The sequence below is a fragment of the Cucurbita pepo genome, chromosome LG05 (assembly GCF_002806865.2).
Source record: "Cucurbita pepo subsp. pepo cultivar mu-cu-16 chromosome LG05, ASM280686v2, whole genome shotgun sequence".
Taxonomy (NCBI): Eukaryota; Viridiplantae; Streptophyta; class Magnoliopsida; order Cucurbitales; family Cucurbitaceae; genus Cucurbita; species Cucurbita pepo.
In genome coordinates, this window is record NC_036642.1 from 4,343,594 (window position 1) to 4,362,594 (window position 19,001).

At 34.5% G+C, this 19,001-nt stretch overlaps 4 protein-coding genes across 10 annotated transcripts in view; 2 read left to right on the top strand and 2 right to left on the bottom strand.

The window, feature by feature from the left end:
* Window positions 1–268: 268 nt before the first annotated feature.
* Window positions 269–4,077, top strand: LOC111795645 (chloride conductance regulatory protein ICln). The gene is made up of 7 exons (XM_023678186.1): window positions 269–529; window positions 2,086–2,209; window positions 3,048–3,171; window positions 3,250–3,309; window positions 3,398–3,457; window positions 3,537–3,643; window positions 3,761–4,077. The coding sequence occupies exons 1-7, from the start codon at window positions 363–365 to the stop codon at window positions 3,833–3,835; spliced, it is 717 nt and encodes a 238-aa protein (XP_023533954.1). The 5' UTR covers window positions 269–362; the 3' UTR covers window positions 3,836–4,077.
* Window positions 4,078–4,240: 163 nt separating this feature from the next.
* LOC111795646 (40S ribosomal protein S13-like) lies at window positions 4,241–6,144 on the bottom strand. The gene is made up of 5 exons (XM_023678187.1): window positions 6,022–6,144; window positions 5,802–5,875; window positions 5,532–5,670; window positions 5,153–5,339; window positions 4,241–4,506 (listed from the first exon to the last, which is right to left on the bottom strand). The coding sequence occupies exons 1-5, from the start codon at window positions 6,041–6,043 to the stop codon at window positions 4,473–4,475; spliced, it is 456 nt and encodes a 151-aa protein (XP_023533955.1). The 5' UTR covers window positions 6,044–6,144; the 3' UTR covers window positions 4,241–4,472.
* Window positions 6,145–10,309: 4,165 nt separating this feature from the next.
* LOC111794575 (probable LRR receptor-like serine/threonine-protein kinase At5g10290) lies at window positions 10,310–13,885 on the top strand. Its single transcript, XM_023676619.1, has 4 exons — window positions 10,310–10,848; window positions 10,985–11,245; window positions 12,284–13,144; window positions 13,236–13,885. The coding sequence occupies exons 1-4, from the start codon at window positions 10,419–10,421 to the stop codon at window positions 13,715–13,717; spliced, it is 2,034 nt and encodes a 677-aa protein (XP_023532387.1). The 5' UTR covers window positions 10,310–10,418; the 3' UTR covers window positions 13,718–13,885.
* Window positions 13,886–16,635: 2,750 nt separating this feature from the next.
* Window positions 16,636–19,001, bottom strand: part of LOC111795394 — a 7,741-nt gene continuing 5,375 nt past the window's right edge. For all 7 annotated transcript variants that reach the window (XM_023677798.1, XM_023677797.1, XM_023677801.1 and 4 more), the window contains exons 4-5: window positions 18,849–18,933; window positions 16,636–17,195 (exon numbers count right to left, since the gene is read on the bottom strand). The gene's annotated coding sequence lies outside the window, so the exon portion shown is untranslated. The remainder of the gene's footprint in view (window positions 17,196–18,848; window positions 18,934–19,001) is intronic.

Consider the following 19,001-nt stretch of genomic DNA (forward strand, 5'->3'; position numbering starts at 1 on the left):
TGCTCGAGCCTCTAACCCCGGTTTAAGAAGAAAGTTTTAGAAAACGGAGGCAGAGAGATTTCGATAGAGAGATTTGAGAGCAAGATTTGAGAAATTGAAATTAGTGTTGCAGGAGAATATAAGCGAAAGACAACAAGAACAGCTTTCTGCATATAACTATCGGGTAGGGAGATATGAAAGTTAGGGATAAAATGGTAAAATGTAATTTTTATTTATTTATTAATTTGTATAAAAAGTATGCCGAAAGGGTGTTGTTATAAAGGGGGAAACAAAGCCTGGTCTTCGCCACTCTTCTGCGAACTCCAAAATTCAGTGTGAGAGAGAGGAATCAGGGTTTTAGAGGAATTAGGGTTTTAAACAGAATGGGTATTGGACTGAGGCCTTACACTGAGAGAACGGGGGAGGGCTTGGGATTACCGGTCTTCGATGCCAGCCAAGGCGAGGTTCTCATCCACACAGTTCCTGCCGTCGCCATCGTATTCGATAATCGGCCTCCCGAGTTCCCTGGCACTCTATATGTCTCCTCCAGGTACCTTATTTCGCTTCGTTTTTTTGTTCAGTCCTGTCTGTTTTAGAGTTTCAATTAATGTCTAAGGGAGTGTGGAAGAAACATTTAGGAATCGGGGCCCCTTTTTCCTGAGGATTATTTCTTTTTCTATCAAATTGAATTTTCGGTTAAGCGAGGGGAGGAGTGGGTCGTATTGTTTTCATTATTATTGGGTTGTAATGAGTTTTTGAATGAAATGATCGCTTGTGAGAATTGGATTGCCGATGTGAGTATGAGAAAGTAAAATCCCAGTGGGTTTCTCTGTGTAGAGGATCGGAAGAAACCCCTCTCAAAATTTAAGACAGAGGAACTGAGCACAAAGTGAAAATTAAGAACAATATTGAAAGAATACTATTTTAAGACTTGATAAGCTTTTGGTGTTCATTATCTTCGATGCTTACAGTTGGACCTGCCTATAGATAAGCATTATAACTGTATCTAGTCCTCAATGTAGCAGCGTCTATGTTTTTTCAATGATTCACTCGCTAGTTATTTCTTTTGATTTAAAGCTAGAAGCTTGCGTTTAGCTGCTATATAGGCCTGTAGTTGGAAAGTTAGGATAGAAAGGGCCTCTTCAACATGTGGCTAGAGGGGACAAGAAATTTGGTATTTTGTACACACTCCATTACATAGTGTGTTCGGCGTTCTGAGTTTTATGTAAGCTCATTTGTAGTTATGATATACATTTTTAAGGTAAAACCAATTAAATGAACTTTTTGTTACCTCATTGGCTTTTGTCTTAGTTAATACCAAATCAATGGCAAGTCTAACAAGAAGAAGCTTCATTGTTGTCTTAGTTAATACCAAATCAATGGCAAGTCTAACAAGAAAAGGCTTCATTGTTGTCTTAGTTAATACCAAATCAATGGCAAGTCTAAGCCAAACTCTATTGAAACTAAATGCATAAGCTGATTGTTCCCATCATTTCTTACCATGTGATATTAGTATTTCTTGAGAACGTGACTACTATAAAATGCATATTTCCCTGTTCTCTCATTTTCTAGTGGGCATGCGAATAGCTTCTTGTACCACACAGAAGTTCCTTTATTGTTGTTGTCATGTATTTATTATGTAGAAAACTTAATTTTCATTACGTAGAAAGCTAATTATTAAGGAGGTGCTCCTAAACTCACTCTTAGGATAAGGGCGAAGTTCTTTGGCACGTTTGTTTGTTACTATTTTGTGGGTTATTTGGTTGGAGAGGAACTGTAGAATTTAGAGGGGTGGAGAGATATTGGAAGGTTATTAGGTTCAATTTATCCTTATTGGCAACGTCCATTCATCGAGTATTTTATCAGTATCAACTTGGTAATAGTTCTTTTGGATTGGAACTCCTTCTTGTAGATAGTCTTGGGTTTCCTTTTGTGATATATTTATGCCATGTACACTTTTTCACTTTCTTAATGGAAACTCGCTTTCTTACTATATATACACACAACACCCACTTAAATCTACATACACGTGTTTGTGTGTGTGTGTTGTCTTAATTGATTACTATGTAATTGAACATGACATGAGAAAATTTAATATGCTTGTAGTCAAGTGGTTTGGCTGAGTGACGTAGACATGGCAAAAGGTTATGCTGTTGATTTTTTGTCAATGTCATTGCATGCAGTTTCAACAGACCCAGAGGCCTATCCATCTCCTTGTCTGTATGTACAGGTATTTACTTGTGCAGCTATGCATTATTGCTCATTAATTTTATCTGGTCGAAGAGATCCATGATGTTGATTTTGGTTTAAACTTCTAGTTTTCTTTTGGTTATTATCCTAGCGTCATCGTATGCAAATCCTACTGAAATTATTTGGTGGCTCTGTTAACTTCAAACCTAAGATTTACGTGTAGTATGATTTTTTCTATTGAAGAAAGATCATTGCAGTAAATTTTATATCTTAAGAATAATGTAATAAATGAGGTTAAAATACTATTTTGATCCTTGCATTTTTAGATTTATTTTCACCAATCTGAGGTCATTTCCATCAGACTTCGCGAAAAAAGAAAGAAGGAAAAAAAAAAGCACACTGGCAATCTGTTTTCCAAATTTCTAGGGAAATTATTGATATTTGGAGCTATAAGAATAGCAATTGTGATTTGTGTATAATTTTGATTTTTCTTCTGATGAACTTCCCTTCACTATTTGGTGATATGTGATGCTTAACATGAATTATAGGATCTTAGAGTGGGGTTGTGGAAGGTGCCGAGGTTTTATGCCCGTGTCCTGAACATGTTCGTATCCTACTGATTCATAAATCAGCATGTCGTTGTTTCCATGTCAGTGTCGTCTCCATGTGATTTTGTCTGTTCTTTGCTTCTTAGGATTTAAGTTCCTACCATTATAAGAAGAGTTCTTTGCCATATCGCATTGTAATTAAGGCTTGCAGAAAACTCTTGCTCAATATCTGTTTCTTAAGCTCTCTTAGTTTTTTTTTTCTGGTCCTTAAGTTTTTTAATTTGTTTACCATAATCTTTTTTTCTCCTGACCTTTGTGATTGTGCTGAAGATTGATACTGGAGATGAAGAAGAGTCTGATAATTCAGATTCAGAATGTCTTGGTGAAGAGTCTGAGAATTTAGATTTAGGTGCAGTTAGAGAGATGAGACTTGTACCATCAAATCCTGCTGAATGTATGGTTCTCCTCTTTTTTCTTTGATTATGAAATGCTATTGCAATGTAGCATAATACCTTGATTTCTTTTGCAATAGTAGAAGCTCTGTTCGATGTATGCTGCCAGTGTGCCGAACTTAATCCTGATCCTACTGGAGGTTAGTTCACTTCCATAATGAACTTCTGTTTCTATTTTCATACAACTAGCTGGTTGTTTTTCTTGTATGAACTCCATGCTTCCTTCAGATGAAGAAGAAGAAGAGCACAACTGGTTTTTTTCTGCTGATCAGTTGGAAGAAATGCCAGGTACGGAGCCAAGTAGATAAATCATATTCTTTTTATACTTGTTAGAGATTATATACAATTTGCTTTCTGTAATATTTAGGACTTTCGGGAGATGGAGATGACAAAGAACCATTTTCCTCTAATCCAGCAAACTCAATCGGCCACTCGAACGGGGATCATGATCAACTATCTCGCACAGTGCTTCAGGTATGTTTATGAACACATATTCTATCCCGTAGAACGTTTCAGTATTTGCTGGTATCTCTGAAAGTAACTTATAACTTTTGGTTTTCTTACCGCTTTTGGTGCATAATGCTTGTGTAGCTTCAAATCAATGATCAACGTTTTGAGGATGCAGAAGAGATGGAACCTGAAAGCAACGGCAAACATCATCATTGAGCTTCTGTGGAAGAAGTCGACCATCCTCTTTGTGTGTGTTAAACTTCCTGTTGTACACTTGAAACCCTGCTTTATATGCAAATTTTTGTGTGGAACATTAGACAGGTTAGGGTTTTTAGTCACCTAGTTTCCCTTGGTAGTTTTTACTAAGTTGCTCGATTACTAAACTTATTATGGCTAGTGTTGAATTTGGAATACCTACATATATTTTATATCTACCATACTATCTTGACAATTATCAATCAAATATTCTCATTAACAATTCACCTTTGATTTTAATGAATTCCATCATTTACTCGTACAGGTAGTAGACTAGTAATATTCTAGAGATCCATTATAACTCCTAGAAAGGGATTATTTACACCCTTACAGAACAAATGGATACAAATAATTCGGTCTCCAAGGTGAACGAAAATAGATGCGGATAATTATAAAATGAATTGGATAAAATTTCACATAACATGGAGAAATGAACCATGAACTAGGCAATCATTAGATAACATTTCAAGTTTTTCCATTACAAAGAGAGGGAAGTAAACACCTAAAGGCCCCAATTAAAATAAACAAAATCTTTTCATCTCAAATCACGAAGCAATCAGCCGCTGATTCAGAATAAATCCAATCCCCACAGGCCCATCTAAGCCACGAGGGTGCTGGCTGTGGTAGACTCGCTGCAGAGTGAATGAGCATAAATGTGAGTAAAACTTCTATATCATCAATGTGATTACCAACATGGATTTGAGAACCAACCACCCACAAATATGGTGCATTTTACTCTAAAAGTAAGTTGGATGAATTTTACTCTCAAAATGTATTCTCAGGTTGGCATCTCGAAATGAAACATTAGTCATATATGACTTTTTCATTATACTTTTCCGAACAAGTTGTTCGGTATGTGTCAAATATGGACATGTCTCAATATAAACTAAAGTGGATGTGCTTCATAGAGAAAGTGTCACAAGTCACATATATTATGAACTTATCTAAAAAGTTTATAAAGCAGCTTGTCTAATACATCTCCTTAAATGAACTACCGAACACAACTATCACAGTACTACATCATGCAGAAATCTATTCAAGAACAGTTCATTGGAACGACATAAAATGCTGATTATACTGACAGAACTGTGCATTTCAAAATATACCAGCAGAAAATTCCATATTAATAACTAAGTAATTAATGGGCATGCATTTGAAAATAAGCAGTAAAAACCCAAATGAAAGCTAAGAACGCAACCTTTGGCAAGAATATATTGATATGCTATACATACTACAAGTGCGAAAAGCTACGAATCAAGAAGAGCAAGCCCAACTTACTATTTCCAGACGGGAGGAAGCTTCTTTGTTTTCTTGTAGTAACGAGCAAGCCTGTGAATTCTACTCTCAACAAGAATCAAACGAAATTTGGAGTCCTTATCCTTCCTGTTCCTTTCCAAATGCTTCCTAATTGACACTGCCTTCTTAATAAGGTGGTATAAATCCTCGGGAATTTCAGGAGCAAGACCTACACACCAATTCAAGGAAATTCAAATAATCTGAATCCATACACTTCCACGATCAGCATCCAAAAATCTAAAATAAAAGAAAGGGCTATCTTAAAATATAAAACAGATTACAACGAATCCTTCCAATTATCTCACAATTTTCTGATTTCCAAGAACACATTGTTACACTATCAAAGAAAAAAAGATTGTACCGTGAGCCTTGAGAATACGCAAAATCTTGCTTCCTGTAACGCTCTTGACCTGCGCTATACCATGGGAATCACGAAGAATAACGCCAATTTGTGACGGTGTAAGACCCTTCTTCGCGAATTTGCAAATGTTCTCTCCTACCTGAAACCCAAACCAGTCTACAATCCATTAACAAACACCGTCCGAATGCACACGGCAGTGAAACAGAAATGCACGATAGCAATTCATGCTCCTAAAGGAAAATTTTGCAGTATAATAAGGAAGAATCTTACATCTTGTGAAGAAATCTTCAGCCAACTTGGTAGAGTTCTCTTGTAAGGCAGCGCTGAGGCAGAAATACCCTTCCTATTGCAAACAAAACGCGCAAAATCATATTTAGCGATACTCAAATTAGCATAAAAACAAAGTTACATATATATATATATATATATATATATACAGAGAGAGAGAGAGAGAGAGAGAGAGAGAGAGAGAGAGAGAGAGAGAGAGAGACACGGCTGTGCATACGACCCATGGCGGCAACGACGGCGAAGATAGAAGTGCAATGGAGCTTCTTCAACCTCTTACTTTTGCACTATGCCAGAAACCCTAATTTCACAATTCGGGATTTAGGAGGAGGATGAAAGCGATCAATGTAATGTGATTCCTTAACTGTACTTTTGGGCCAGGCCCAATATTTTAATGTTCCTTCACCGTATCTATAATATTGGGCTTTGGACACCTAAATTGGGCTCAAATTTGTATGGAAAATACAAAAATTAAGCCCACTAACCACTTTCCAGTAACTATCGATTATTTTAAATATTTTTAATTAATTTTATACTCTCTAAATCACTCTTATTTTGATATGGTATCGATTCATCTATATACCACTTTTACACGGACGTTACACGTTTTATTCTTGAATAGCGAGATTAAAATTTCAATTATAAGTCAATACTTTATTTTTAGAACACAACGTTACGAGCCATGGATTATTAGTTTTTTGTCTGCTTTGTTGAAGAGACAGTGATTCACCTGCATTACACGAGGTCAATAGTCGATAAAGAATAGTCAACATGTCACAACTCTTGGACCTCTACTTTTACGATGCTATCTATCCTCGATCGTTAATAAAAAATGGTCCCTCCCACTTTTATGTTTTTTTGCATAATTTATTGCACAGAACGAGTGGTTGACATGCATTACATTAGTCAAAGAAGAATAGTCAACCTATTGCAGCTCTATATCTTTTTAAGTGTCTATGGAATTTTCTATGATAATTTTTAATTAATTTTATTTATAAAAGATTAATATGTATTTCTTCTAATAATGAAATATAAATAATTTAATGTATAAGAATTAAATTAGAACCAAACAAAAGCAAAGACAAAATTACAGAAATCATGAGGGCTTCTAGAAAATATATATTTCAGACAAAATTTTCAATTTTACAAACTTTTATACCAGAAATGTCCCTTTCACACACTTTTTTTCATTACTTTCCTTATGTAGTACATTTATGCTCAATTTATTTAATTATTTTATTTACGCTATAGTATTGTCGTGTATATAAAAAATTTAAAATTATTAGTATAATTTCGAATTATGTTTAAGAAAAAAAAAATTAAAAGGTTTGTAGTATGTGGATAAGGTTCGGTGTCTCGTCTCAGCAACATTGTTAATATAACTCAATTTATAATTGCTACAAATCATTTGATTCAAATGATGAACATTGAGATATATAATTGTTACAAATGATCTTAATCTCGAGTGTGTTATGAATCTATGAGAATTTGACATTTTTTGAACCTGGTCAAACAGACCCACTGGACGAAATTCACTTTTTTTTTTTTTTTTTTTTTTTTTTTTTTTTTTTTNCGAGTTGACTTGAGAAAAAACAATGAAAATTCATTAATCGAATCGAATTTTCAAATTTTCAAAAAAAATTTACCAAACCTTAAATGGAAACAAAGAAAAAAATATAACCCGATTTTTATAGTTTGAGTTGAGTAGTCTGAATTAGTTGAATCATTAACCTAACCTTATTAGAAAAAAATTATAAAATGTGGTCCAATACATATGATGAAGTTAAGAGGGTCGTTTTCGTCTTTAAAGTATGAATAAAGACATCGACCCATTTGGTTCCACATTTGTTTGATTTATAATAACATGTGACAATATGCTATCATCCAAACAAAACCTTCATACGTCGTGTTAATTTGTTTTCTAACTTAGAATATAAATTTTATTATAAAGTGTGTTTTTTTTAATATAAGAGTATTATTAGACGAACATGACTCTCCAAATGGTATAATATTGTCCACTTTCAGCATAAAATCTAGTGATTCTTCAAAATCCTTCACACTAATGGAGAGAATATTCTTTGATTATAAATCCATATCGTTCCCTAAATTAGTTGACGTAGAATTTTCATCATCGAACAAGTATTACTCAAATTTTTAAAATTTATAAATATTTTAAAGATAAATAAAATTTTTTAAAGCTTTTTATTAATTTAGCAAAAAAATAAAATACATTTCCCTCCATTTATAATAAAAAAATTATTTTATTTTTCAAATTCTTCTCTTAATCCCGTACGCTCGTTCCCATTGAACACACTATATGGCCCTTCCTAGTTTGATCCACGTGGATGACCGTTTGTTCTTACGGTGGGGTTGCGGGCCGGGGAGTTTTTACCCAATTTGAATTTTGAAATTGAGTCCGCCGCCGCGTGCGTACGACAAATAGGTTACCAACACGTGGCACATATAGGAAGGAGAGAAATGATCTGGGCCGTTGGAATTTGATTGGGAGTTGCGAGAATGGACGGCTTTTGATGAACGGGACGTTTTGAAATTTACAGAATTTATTATGAGCTGACAGTGCTTTACTTTATATGTCCCATTTTTCCGTACTCCCTGTTCTCCTCTGTTTCGTCTCATTTGTGTAATTTCTTTCAATTTCAATTTTTTATTTTTCTTAAAAAAAAATATCTCTTTTAAATTTTATTTTAAATATCAAATAAACTAATTTAAATTAATTAAAATATTTTTTTCACTTCCCACTTATCTAAAAAAATATATCTATAAATTTTTAAAAGTTTGAGTAAAAAAAATCTTAAATTAAAAAAAAAAAAAAACTTTAAAATACTCTTTATGATTTTTTATTTTTTTTTAAGTTTAAAAATATTTTTTAGATAAAATATAAATTTATGAATATTTTTATTAATTTAACAACAAAAAAAAATATTAATTATTCAATAGAACGTTGATTTAATTACTCGAAATTTAGCCAGTTGCATTTTGAATTTTAATAGAGGTTGTTTTTTTATAAAATTATTTAAAAATTAATTTAAAACATTTTATTGAATATTTAAATAGTTATTGTATTAATTAAATTTGAAATACTTGAGGTGGAAGATATTCTTGCTTTATTTTTTATTTATATTGATAAATAGATTTAATGAAATTGAAAATAAAGTAAAAATATATTTAAATTTATTGTTTTTTAGTTCTTTGTGTGTAAAAAGCTGACATCATTAATAGTATTTTAATTACAAATTATTGAAATTAAAAAAAAAAGCACGTAAATCTATATTGGAATTGAAAAAAGTAAATATATTCTTTTGATTTCATTTCGAAAATTTAAATTTAAACCATAAAATATATTATTTTATAGAAAAATGGGCCAATTCCATTTTTTCAAGAAAGAATCATATCACTCTTCACATTATTATTATTACTATTTCTATTACTTTCCTTTTCAACCAAAATTTTAAATTAAATAATATTTTTATCTTTAATTTTAAATATTAAATTTTAATTAAATTGTATAAAAAAAAAATTCCATCTTACCAAATTAAATTTTACAATTTTTTTTTTAATTTTTTAATTTTGAAATATTTGTATGACTTTTTATTTGAATGAGTGGGTAAAATTAGTAAAAAAAAAATAAAAAAAAAAGAAATTAAAAATTTAGTGTGAAAATTGGTATAATTTAAAATATAAACGAATTACTTTTTAATTTTAAAAAAGTAAAATTAATTTATTTTATTTTTGAGTTAAATTACATAAAACCCACGAAAATTACTCGAAATTAACTTAAGTTCTAAGTTAGGTTTGTAATATGTGGGAAGCATTATTATTAGAAGCTCATAATTATGAGTAGAAGACTCTTGCCTTCTTCATCATTCTTTATTTGTTATTTGTCAAAAAAAAAAAAAAAAAAAAAAATTATCGTCGTCGTGTCGATCACGATCATTCAATAGCGTGATGCAAATACTAGTAGCAAACACAATTAAATGAAAACGGCGAAGATCGATGTGGGCTCATGCAGAATTCAACGACGATTAGTTACGAAAACAGTCTAATATCGATCTCAGATGTTTGTAAGGTCTCCACCGGGATTTGGCCTTATGCATTGTTGATGATTGTTAGGAGTGAGTCTCATATTAGCTCATTTAGGAATGATCATGGGTTTATAAGTGAAGGAATACATCTTCATTGGCCCGGAGGCCTTTTGGAGAAGCCTAAAGCAAAGCCACGAGCGCTTATGTTCAAAATGACCAATATCATACCATCGTGGATGTTCATCCTTATTTACACGTATAACAAAACAACAATAAAAAAACAAACATTTGAATAATTTTCTTCATGGGACAAAAAAAAAAAAAAAAAAAAAANAATTTTAAATTAAAATAATATATATATAAATTATTTGAAAATCAACAATAATTTTTGAAAAAATCTGCAAATTCAATAAATTTATTTTATTTAAAGAAAAAAAGAAATGTTGGCCAATAAAAACATCATCTTTTTTCACTCCTTTTCTGTCCCCTTCTTCTTCTTCCTGTTTCCTCTGCAACTCCAAATCAAGAACACCCACAAAAAACCACCGGATTCTGAGCAATGCAGGTCCCCATTTCCGCCATTTTCATCCACCTTCTCATTTTTCTCTGGAACCCACTTTGGGTTCTTGGCAACGATGAGCTCAAGGCCCTTTTGGACATGAAGGCGGCTTTGGACCCTGAGAATCAGTATCTAGCTTCATGGAGCGTCAATGGAAACCCTTGTGGTGGCTCGTTTGAAGGGATTGGGTGCAATGAAATGGGCCAAGTGGTCAATATGTCGCTGCAGGGGAAAGGGCTTAATGGGAAGCTCTCCCCTGCCATTGCTGGGCTTAAGCACTTAACAGGGCTGTATTTGCATTACAACTCGTTGTTTGGAGACATTCCTAAAGAGATTGCTAACTTGACAATGCTTTCTGATTTGTATTTGAATGTTAATAACTTTTCTGGGCAGATTCCGCCTGAGATTGGGAATATGAAGAACTTGCAAGGTATTAGAAGCTCATGGTGTTCATCTGATTTCAATGGATATTAACTTTAGACTTGTTTGAATCTAATGGGAAGCTTGTCATTTCTCTGTTTTGATCTTGGAATGGTCGTTTTTGAGGATGTTTTTTTGTTTTTCAGTTTTGCAGCTTTGTTATAATCAGTTTAGTGGAAGTATTCCGACACAACTTTCATCTTTGAAGAAGCTTGCTGTTCTTGCTCTTCAATCCAATGAGTTGAGTGGTGCAATCCCTGCAAGCTTGGGAGGATTGGATTTGTTAGTTAGAGTGGACTTGAGCTCCAATCATCTCTTTGGCTCTGTTCCTTCTAGACTTGCCTATGCGCCGTTGCTTGAAGTTCTTGATGTTCGGAATAATTCGCTCTCTGGCTATATATCTCCCGGTATTGATGGATCTTTAATCCGTTTAAACACGAGGTTTTATGTGAGATTCGACGTTGGTTGGAGATGAGAACGAAGCATTCCTTATAAGGGTGTGGAAACCTCTCTCTAGTATACGCGTATTAGAACTTTGAGGCTGATGGCGATGTGTAATGGGTCAAAGTGGATAGTATTTGCTAGCGGTGGGCTTGAGTTTTTATCAATGGTATTAGAGCCGGACATTGGGCGGTGTGCCAGGGAGGACACTAGGCCTCCAAGGAGGTGGGTTGTGAGATCCCATATCGGTTGGAGATAGGAACGAAGCATTCCTTATAAGGGTGTGGAAACCTCTCTATAGCAGACGTGTTTTAAAACCGTGAGGCTGATAGCGATATGTAATGGGTCAAAGCGGAGAGTATCTACTAACCGTGGGCTTGAGCTATTAGAGTCAGACATCAGGTGGTGTGCCAGCGAGTATGCTGGCTCCCAATGGAGGTGGATTGTGAGATCCCATATTGGTTGGAGATGGGAATGAAGCATTCCTTACAAGGGTGTGGAAACCTCTCACTAGCAGACACGTTTTAAGACCGTGAGGTCATCGGTTTGAGATGGGAACAAAGCATTTCTTATAAGGGTGTGGTACTTTCGCACTAGTAGACGTGTTTTAAGACCGTGAGACCATCGGTTTGAGATGGAAACGAAGCATTTCTTATAAGGTTGTGAAAACCTCTCACTAGCAGACACGTTTTAAGACCGTGAGGCCATCGGTTTGAGATGGGAACAAAGCATTTCTTATAAGGGTGTGGTACCTTCTCACTAATAGTAGACGTGTTTTAAGACCGTGAGACCATCGGTTTGAGATGGAAACAAAACATTTCTTATAAGCATGTGAAAACCTTTCACTAGCAGACGCGTTTTAAGATCATAAGGCCAACGATGCTACGTAATGGGTCAACGCATACAACATCTACTAATATATCTCTTTGTTTCTGTGTTTTGTTCATATTTCTTTTTCATGAAGCTAACTAGAACTCTGTTTCATTTGTGCTATTCTAATGAAGCTCTAAAGAGATTGAACGAAGGATTCTTGTACCAAAACAACTTGGGATTATGTGGAGTTGGCTTTCCATCCTTAAAAGACTGTGCTAGTTCAGGTCACACAACTCAAACCCAACCCGAACCATATGCCTCTGGAGTGACGCCAATGCGTGACATACCCGAAACAGCCAACGTTCAGTCACCATGCAACCATACTCACTGTTCGAGTTCATCTAAATCTCAAAACGCCTCAATCATTGGTGTACTTATCATGACTATCACACTTTCAGCTATTGGAATCCTAACATTCACACAATACCGTCGTCGAAAACAAAAGCTTGGATCGTCGTTCGACATAACCGATCACCGTCTCAGCACGGATCAAATCAAAACTTACAAGAAGAACGGATCACCTCTTGTCAGCCTTGAGTATGCCAACGGCTGGGATCCCTTAGCCGACGGTCGAGGCTTCAGCGTTTTAGCTCAGGAAGTGTTCCAAAGCTTCAGATTCAACTTAGAAGAGGTAGAGACAGCTACCCAATACTTCTCAGATATCAATTTGTTGGGGAAGAACAACTTCTCTGCTACATATAAAGGGATTTTGAGGGATGGCTCGGTTGTTGCTGTTAAGAGCATTTGTAAAACAAGCTGCAAATCAGAAGAAGCTGAGTTCTTGAAAGGTTTGAGCCTTTTAACTTCATTAAGGCATGAAAATTTGGTGAAATTTAGAGGCTTTTGCTGCTCAAAAGGCAGGGGAGAATGCTTTCTTATCTATGATTTTGTTCCTAATGGGAACTTGTTGAGATATCTTGATGTCATGGATGGTGATAGCCATGTTCTTGAATGGTCTACCCGAGTCTCCATTATACGGGGCGTCGCTAAAGGTTAAACTCTCTACTCTGAACCCGTTTGAACGAAAAACTTAACTAAGAAAACCCGAATCGAACTAAGTTTAATGTTTTGTTTTATGACCAGGTCTCGCGTATCTTCACAAGAACGAAGTGAACAAGCCTGCTCTTGTTCACCAAAGTATCTCAGCTGAGAAGGTTCTTATCGATCAGCGCTTCAATCCGTTGCTTTCAGATTGTGGCATACAGAAGCTTCTTACGAATGATATTGTCTTCTCTGAGCTTAAAGCCAGTGCAGCTCGTGGCTACTTAGCTCCTGAGTATACCACAACGGGTCGATTCACGGATAAGAGCGATGTTTATGCATTTGGTGTGCTTGTGCTTCAAATCCTCTCAGGGACTAGAAAGATCACTAGCTCATTGCGTGGTGCTGCAGAAGCGTGTCGTTTTGGGGAGTTCATCGACTCGAAGCTCCATGGTCGATACTTTGAATACGAAGCGACTAAGCTTTGTAAAATGGCATTGCTTTGCACGCATGAGTTGCAGAGTGAGAGGCCGTCGTTGGAAGCTATTGTTCAGGAGCTTGTGACCTGCAGCAGCTGCCTATGAATGAATGGCGGCTTGGCTAACTGTTGACTTAGTGAATTGTGTATGAACTTTGTCCTAAGGACTGAACTTTGCTTGTTTTTGTTGCTAACAGTTCCCTGTGAATGTGGGCTTCGGAGGATTTTTAAGGCCTTTTACTATTCTTTCAAACTTGTTATTCGGTTCTTTTCACTCTTGATTGATTGAGTACGTTATCCCGATCATGATTTTTCTTCCTCTAAAGGGAAAAGTCCTTTCCTTTTTGGCCGGTTGTGGGCGAGGAGGGATTTGAACTCCCGACACCGTGGTTCGTAGCCACGTGCTCTAATCCTTTGAGCTACAGGCCCCACTCCGTCTCTACCGGATTTGTTTTCGGGGGTACCCTAAAAAAAGGAACCTTTCCTCTCCCCAACCATTTGCCATTTCGGGTTGAGAAGATGTGAAATCGCCTCTCTGTTACATATCGCTGTTAGTTTCATGGTTTTTAAAACGCGTTTGTCAGGGAGAGGTTTCCAAACTTTATAAGGAATGCTCCATTCCCTTCTCCAATCGATGTAGAGTCATTGTTGGCACACCGCCTAGTGTCTAGCTCTGGTACCATTTAATAGCTTAAGCCCACCGCTCGGTGTTCGCTTTAAACTATTACGTATTGTTGTTAGCTTCACTGTTTTTAAAATGCGTCTGTTAGAGAGGTTTCCACACTTTCATAAGGAATGCTTCGTTCCCCTTTCTAACCAATGTGGGATCTCACAATCGACTCCCTTAGAAAACGTTAGGTCTTCGCGAGCACACCGCTTGATGTTTGGCTCTAAATACAATTTGTAACAACCCAAGCCCACCACTTGTAGATCACCCCCTTTGGCCCATTATATATCACCGTCAGCCTCACGTTTTTAAAACATGTTTGTTAGGGAGAGATTTCTCCACTTTTATAAGGAAGGTTTCGTTCTCCTCTCCAACCGACATGAGATCTCACAAAATAAAGAAGTGTTTGATGCAAAAATTAGAGTAAGATGTGATCGAACTTTTGTTCGTGATCAGTGTAGTTTGAATTCGGATGTTTCTATTATAATTACATAAAAAAAACGAACCATCTCTTAACTCAAGTCGAACATAATAGGTTGTTTATTCATGCCATATCATTTATAAGAAGAATCAAACAAGACTAAGTGGATTGAAAAGAAAAGTAAATTGATACCTCCAATGATTCTTGTGTTCTTGATTGGTTTTGGTCTTCTTGTCCCTTGTTTTGTTGCTTTGGTTGATATGATTGTGTTGCTTTCTCTCATAACTCATAGTACCAATTACCAAAGTGGAGGGGGACACACAAAGTATTAAAAGAGGAGAGTTTCGATACAAACGAGCTTAAGTCAACGAGGTTATCAAACGTTCGAATGAGTTAATCTTATAAGCTATGATGTTCAACCAGATAAGCCCGTTCGTAGTTACTTCTAAAAAACGAGTTTGAATCAGAGGTTATCAAATGTTCGATTCTTTTTTGAGCTCGAACGAATCCTCAAAATATAGATGGTTCATAAACATCGGGATAAAAAGATTTAATAATTATTTAATTTTTAAAAAAATTATGTTTATTTATTCAAATTAAACCAAACATGAATGGGCAACCCAACCACCATGTTCCATCCTTTACTTCCTCCTTCATTGCTTCACTTTTATTTAATGGATGGGTGAGGGAAGACCAAAACGATAATGTTATTATTATTCAATTAATAAAATTAGATAATTTTATTAAAAAAAAAAAAACAATTAATAAAAGAGATATTTATGAGTGTGGCAATAAAAGTAATAATTAAGTGGAATAACCTACCAAACCCACATTTTGGTAGAGACCATTAATTTGAACGTCTGATTTGGAGTTTTATATTTAAAAGCCTAAATTAATTATAAAAAAAAAATCCTTAAATTTTAAAAAATGAATAAATAATAATAATAATAATAATAATAAATACCTTGAATAAAAATCATTTATATTTGAATTTAAAAAATACCCCACCTTTAAATATTTTTTAAAATTAACTTTTTCAAACACGGTTAAAAGTTTAAAGTATTTTTCAAAAATACAATACTATTGATTATTATATTTAAGGTATTTTTGAATCAAAAACATAAAATTTACGAATATTTCAATTCATTTAATCTATTTAAAATGCACATAAACCTAAAAACATAGAAATGAATGTAAAATTATAAAATACCCTTACAATTAGTTTTTAAATAAAAATAGTTAATATTTGGATTTAAAAAATACCTATTTTTAAATATTTTTAAAACTACAAAAATACCTTTAAATATTTTACAAAATTAACATTTTCAAACACGGTTAAAAGTTTAAAAGTATTTTTCAAAAATATAGTACTATAAATCAAGTAAGGATATTTTTTAGATTTTTTTAGTTGAAGGGTATTTTTGAGTAAAAAAAATAAAATTTACGGGTATTTCTATTCATTTAGCCTATTTAAAATGCGGATCAAACCTAAAAACATAGAAATGAATGTAAAATTATAAAATAATTCAAAGATTTAAAATATATAAAATTACCCAAAGTTCCATTGTATGAGCTAGAAAAGCAGCTTTAATGCTAGGATATATTGCATATTATTTGGTTAAACTAATGTAAGCCTGAAATATTGATGCAAATATCTCAAATTTGAATTCAAATATTTTAACAAATTAGAGGCATTATCTCTTAGAACACCAACAATGTTGTGCTAATAATTGTATTGGCAATACAGGAATAATTAATTCCCTATTAGAAAAGTCTGAATCTCTCTACCTAGCTTTTTTATACACTTCCTGGGGGCCACTGAACCAATTAAATGAAGGTTTGGTGGGATGGGAAAAAATGCATAGTGAAATTCCATTGTACCAAAGTTCATAGGGAAAGGGCCAAAAGTGCATACCAAAAAAAGTAGATTAGCATGTGAAATCAACAGTAAAATGTCATTCAAACAAAAAGATAAAGTATTTTATTTTTTCTTACTCTAAATCATTCACATAATCTCACCACTATATTCTCCTTTTAGGTGAGATTTCAGTGCACTAATTCAACCAACTTCATTCCCACCATACAAGTTTTACTACGGCAGATGGGAAAATATAGATGTATATAGTGAGTTTTTCTAGAGACAATACCCTGTGTGTGAGATCCCACGTCGTTGGAGAGTAGAATGAAGCATTCTTTGTAAGGGTATGAAAACTTCTTCTCCCTAGTAGACACGTTTTAAAAACTTTGAGGGGAACTCGAAAGAGAAAACTCAAAGAAGACAATATCTACTAGTGGTGGCTTTTCATTGGGTGTTAAACTAGAGACAACACCCTGTGTGAGATCCCAAGTTGGTTGGAGGGGAGAACAAAGCATTCTTTATAAGGGTGTGGAAACCTCTCTCTAGCAAACACGTTTTAAACCTTCAGGAGAAGTCTAAAAGGAAAAGTCGAGAGAGGACAATATCTGCTCGCGTTGGAGGATTTGAGCCGTTACACCCTGAGAGCGAAGAACATTGAGTCAGAATGCAGGCCTTTTTCAAGAAAGTACCCTAGCAAGTTCTCAAACAACCTTCAAGGCCCTATTTTTAAGGGAACAAAGGAGGGGTTGACTATCCCCTAGTTTGTCATAGGTTAAAAAAACATATTTGATTTCATTAGTTTTCCTCTAGTTTGTCCTTCATTTCTAGAAATGAAAGACAGTTTCCTACATCTTTCTTCTAGTAACAACGCTCAACAACTTAGTCCCACAGAAACTAAGGAGAATCAATGCTAAACTTCTACTTGAAAATCAAAAAGTAATTTGCAAACTATGCAAATAGAAGAATAAAGTAAAGAAAAGGTCAGAAAGCAGTGAATTCTACCCATTGTTTTCACATCATGGCATATAAAAATGTGGATGAGTATCAATTTCAAAAGTGATCAAACTTGAAAAATAAAAATTTGAAAACATGAATCATTGTATAAAAGAGTGAGTCCTGTACAAATAATTATATCTACTTTACCTTTAACAACAACAGCAATGAGTGGAATGACATATTACTAAGCATACTAAAAAGTGAATGATAAAAGTATAATGACAATCATAATAATAAAAGCATTCTTCTCTAGTTGGTGAGCAGTCACCATTGTCTGACATTGCCGACATAATCCATACATTCCACCATTATTGAATCTCAAAGCCAAATCAGAGTAAATTTAAGACCTAGCGCTTCAAAATAATCAAGGGTAACCTAATTTTAAGTATCATTTTTCACACCCTATCTATTCAATGGTAAGGTCAATTTGCAGTGGCTGTGTGTGTACTACTGAGGTAAATCCTGAAACCCATAGTTAAGAGGAGAGAAAGTGGAAGTGGGTCAATGAAATTTATTGATATCCCTAGGAATTAGGGAAGCCACGTGGTTTTTGGTTTATTCTTTAATGGAAGAAGACCTAGTGGACACTCTTTCTTTCATTGGTAAACCCTGAAGAAAAATTTATTGTGATTAAGAGCATTCTGGACCTAATAACATATCATATCTACAAATATCTTCAATTTTTTACACTTGCTCATGTAATCCTCTCTCAGCTTTGAAACTGTTTTCACCTCATTACTGCTCTATCCTATGCCTTCCATTACAACTAGATCTAATTATCGTATTAAAAAGTTAATTGGCTGTACCTATAAATTTTTTAAGCATTCATAAGGGCCAGTATCATGGGTTAGGGTCAGTATTCATAAGGGCACTGGAAGAATAAGAGAGGATGAGTTCAATCTATGGTTTCATCTACTTAAAATTTAATATCTTACGTGTTTTGATGTCAACCAAATGTAGTAGGGTCGTCTGTTCAAGGTGCATGCAAGTTGGTTTAGACAGTCGCCAATGGAATGCCAGTGGTATACAACTCGGCCAATCTAACAGCTAACTATGATATTATTCTCAATACGAACAGTAACTCCGGGTTAAGCCAAAACACGTCAGTATGAGTTTGGGAAGCCTATCCAAGTAACCCCCCCCCTCTCTCTCTCTCTCTCTCTCTAAGGACTCCACTCCACCTAAATGGCATCTAACTTTCCATTTTAGCAAGGAAAAGTTAGGCAGAGGATGCTCAATGAAACGTTATGAGAAAGATAGGTCAAGATAAACTAATAAAAAGATTTTGTTCTTACCATCATAAAAGATAAATTGGCAAATTTAGCATACTGGATCCTTTGAGATCTAGAACCTCCTCCATTCTCTTAAATCAATATCCACCTGAAATATAATAAATGCAATGAAGTACTTTAAAAAAAAAAAAAAAAAAAAAAAAAAAAAAAAAAAAA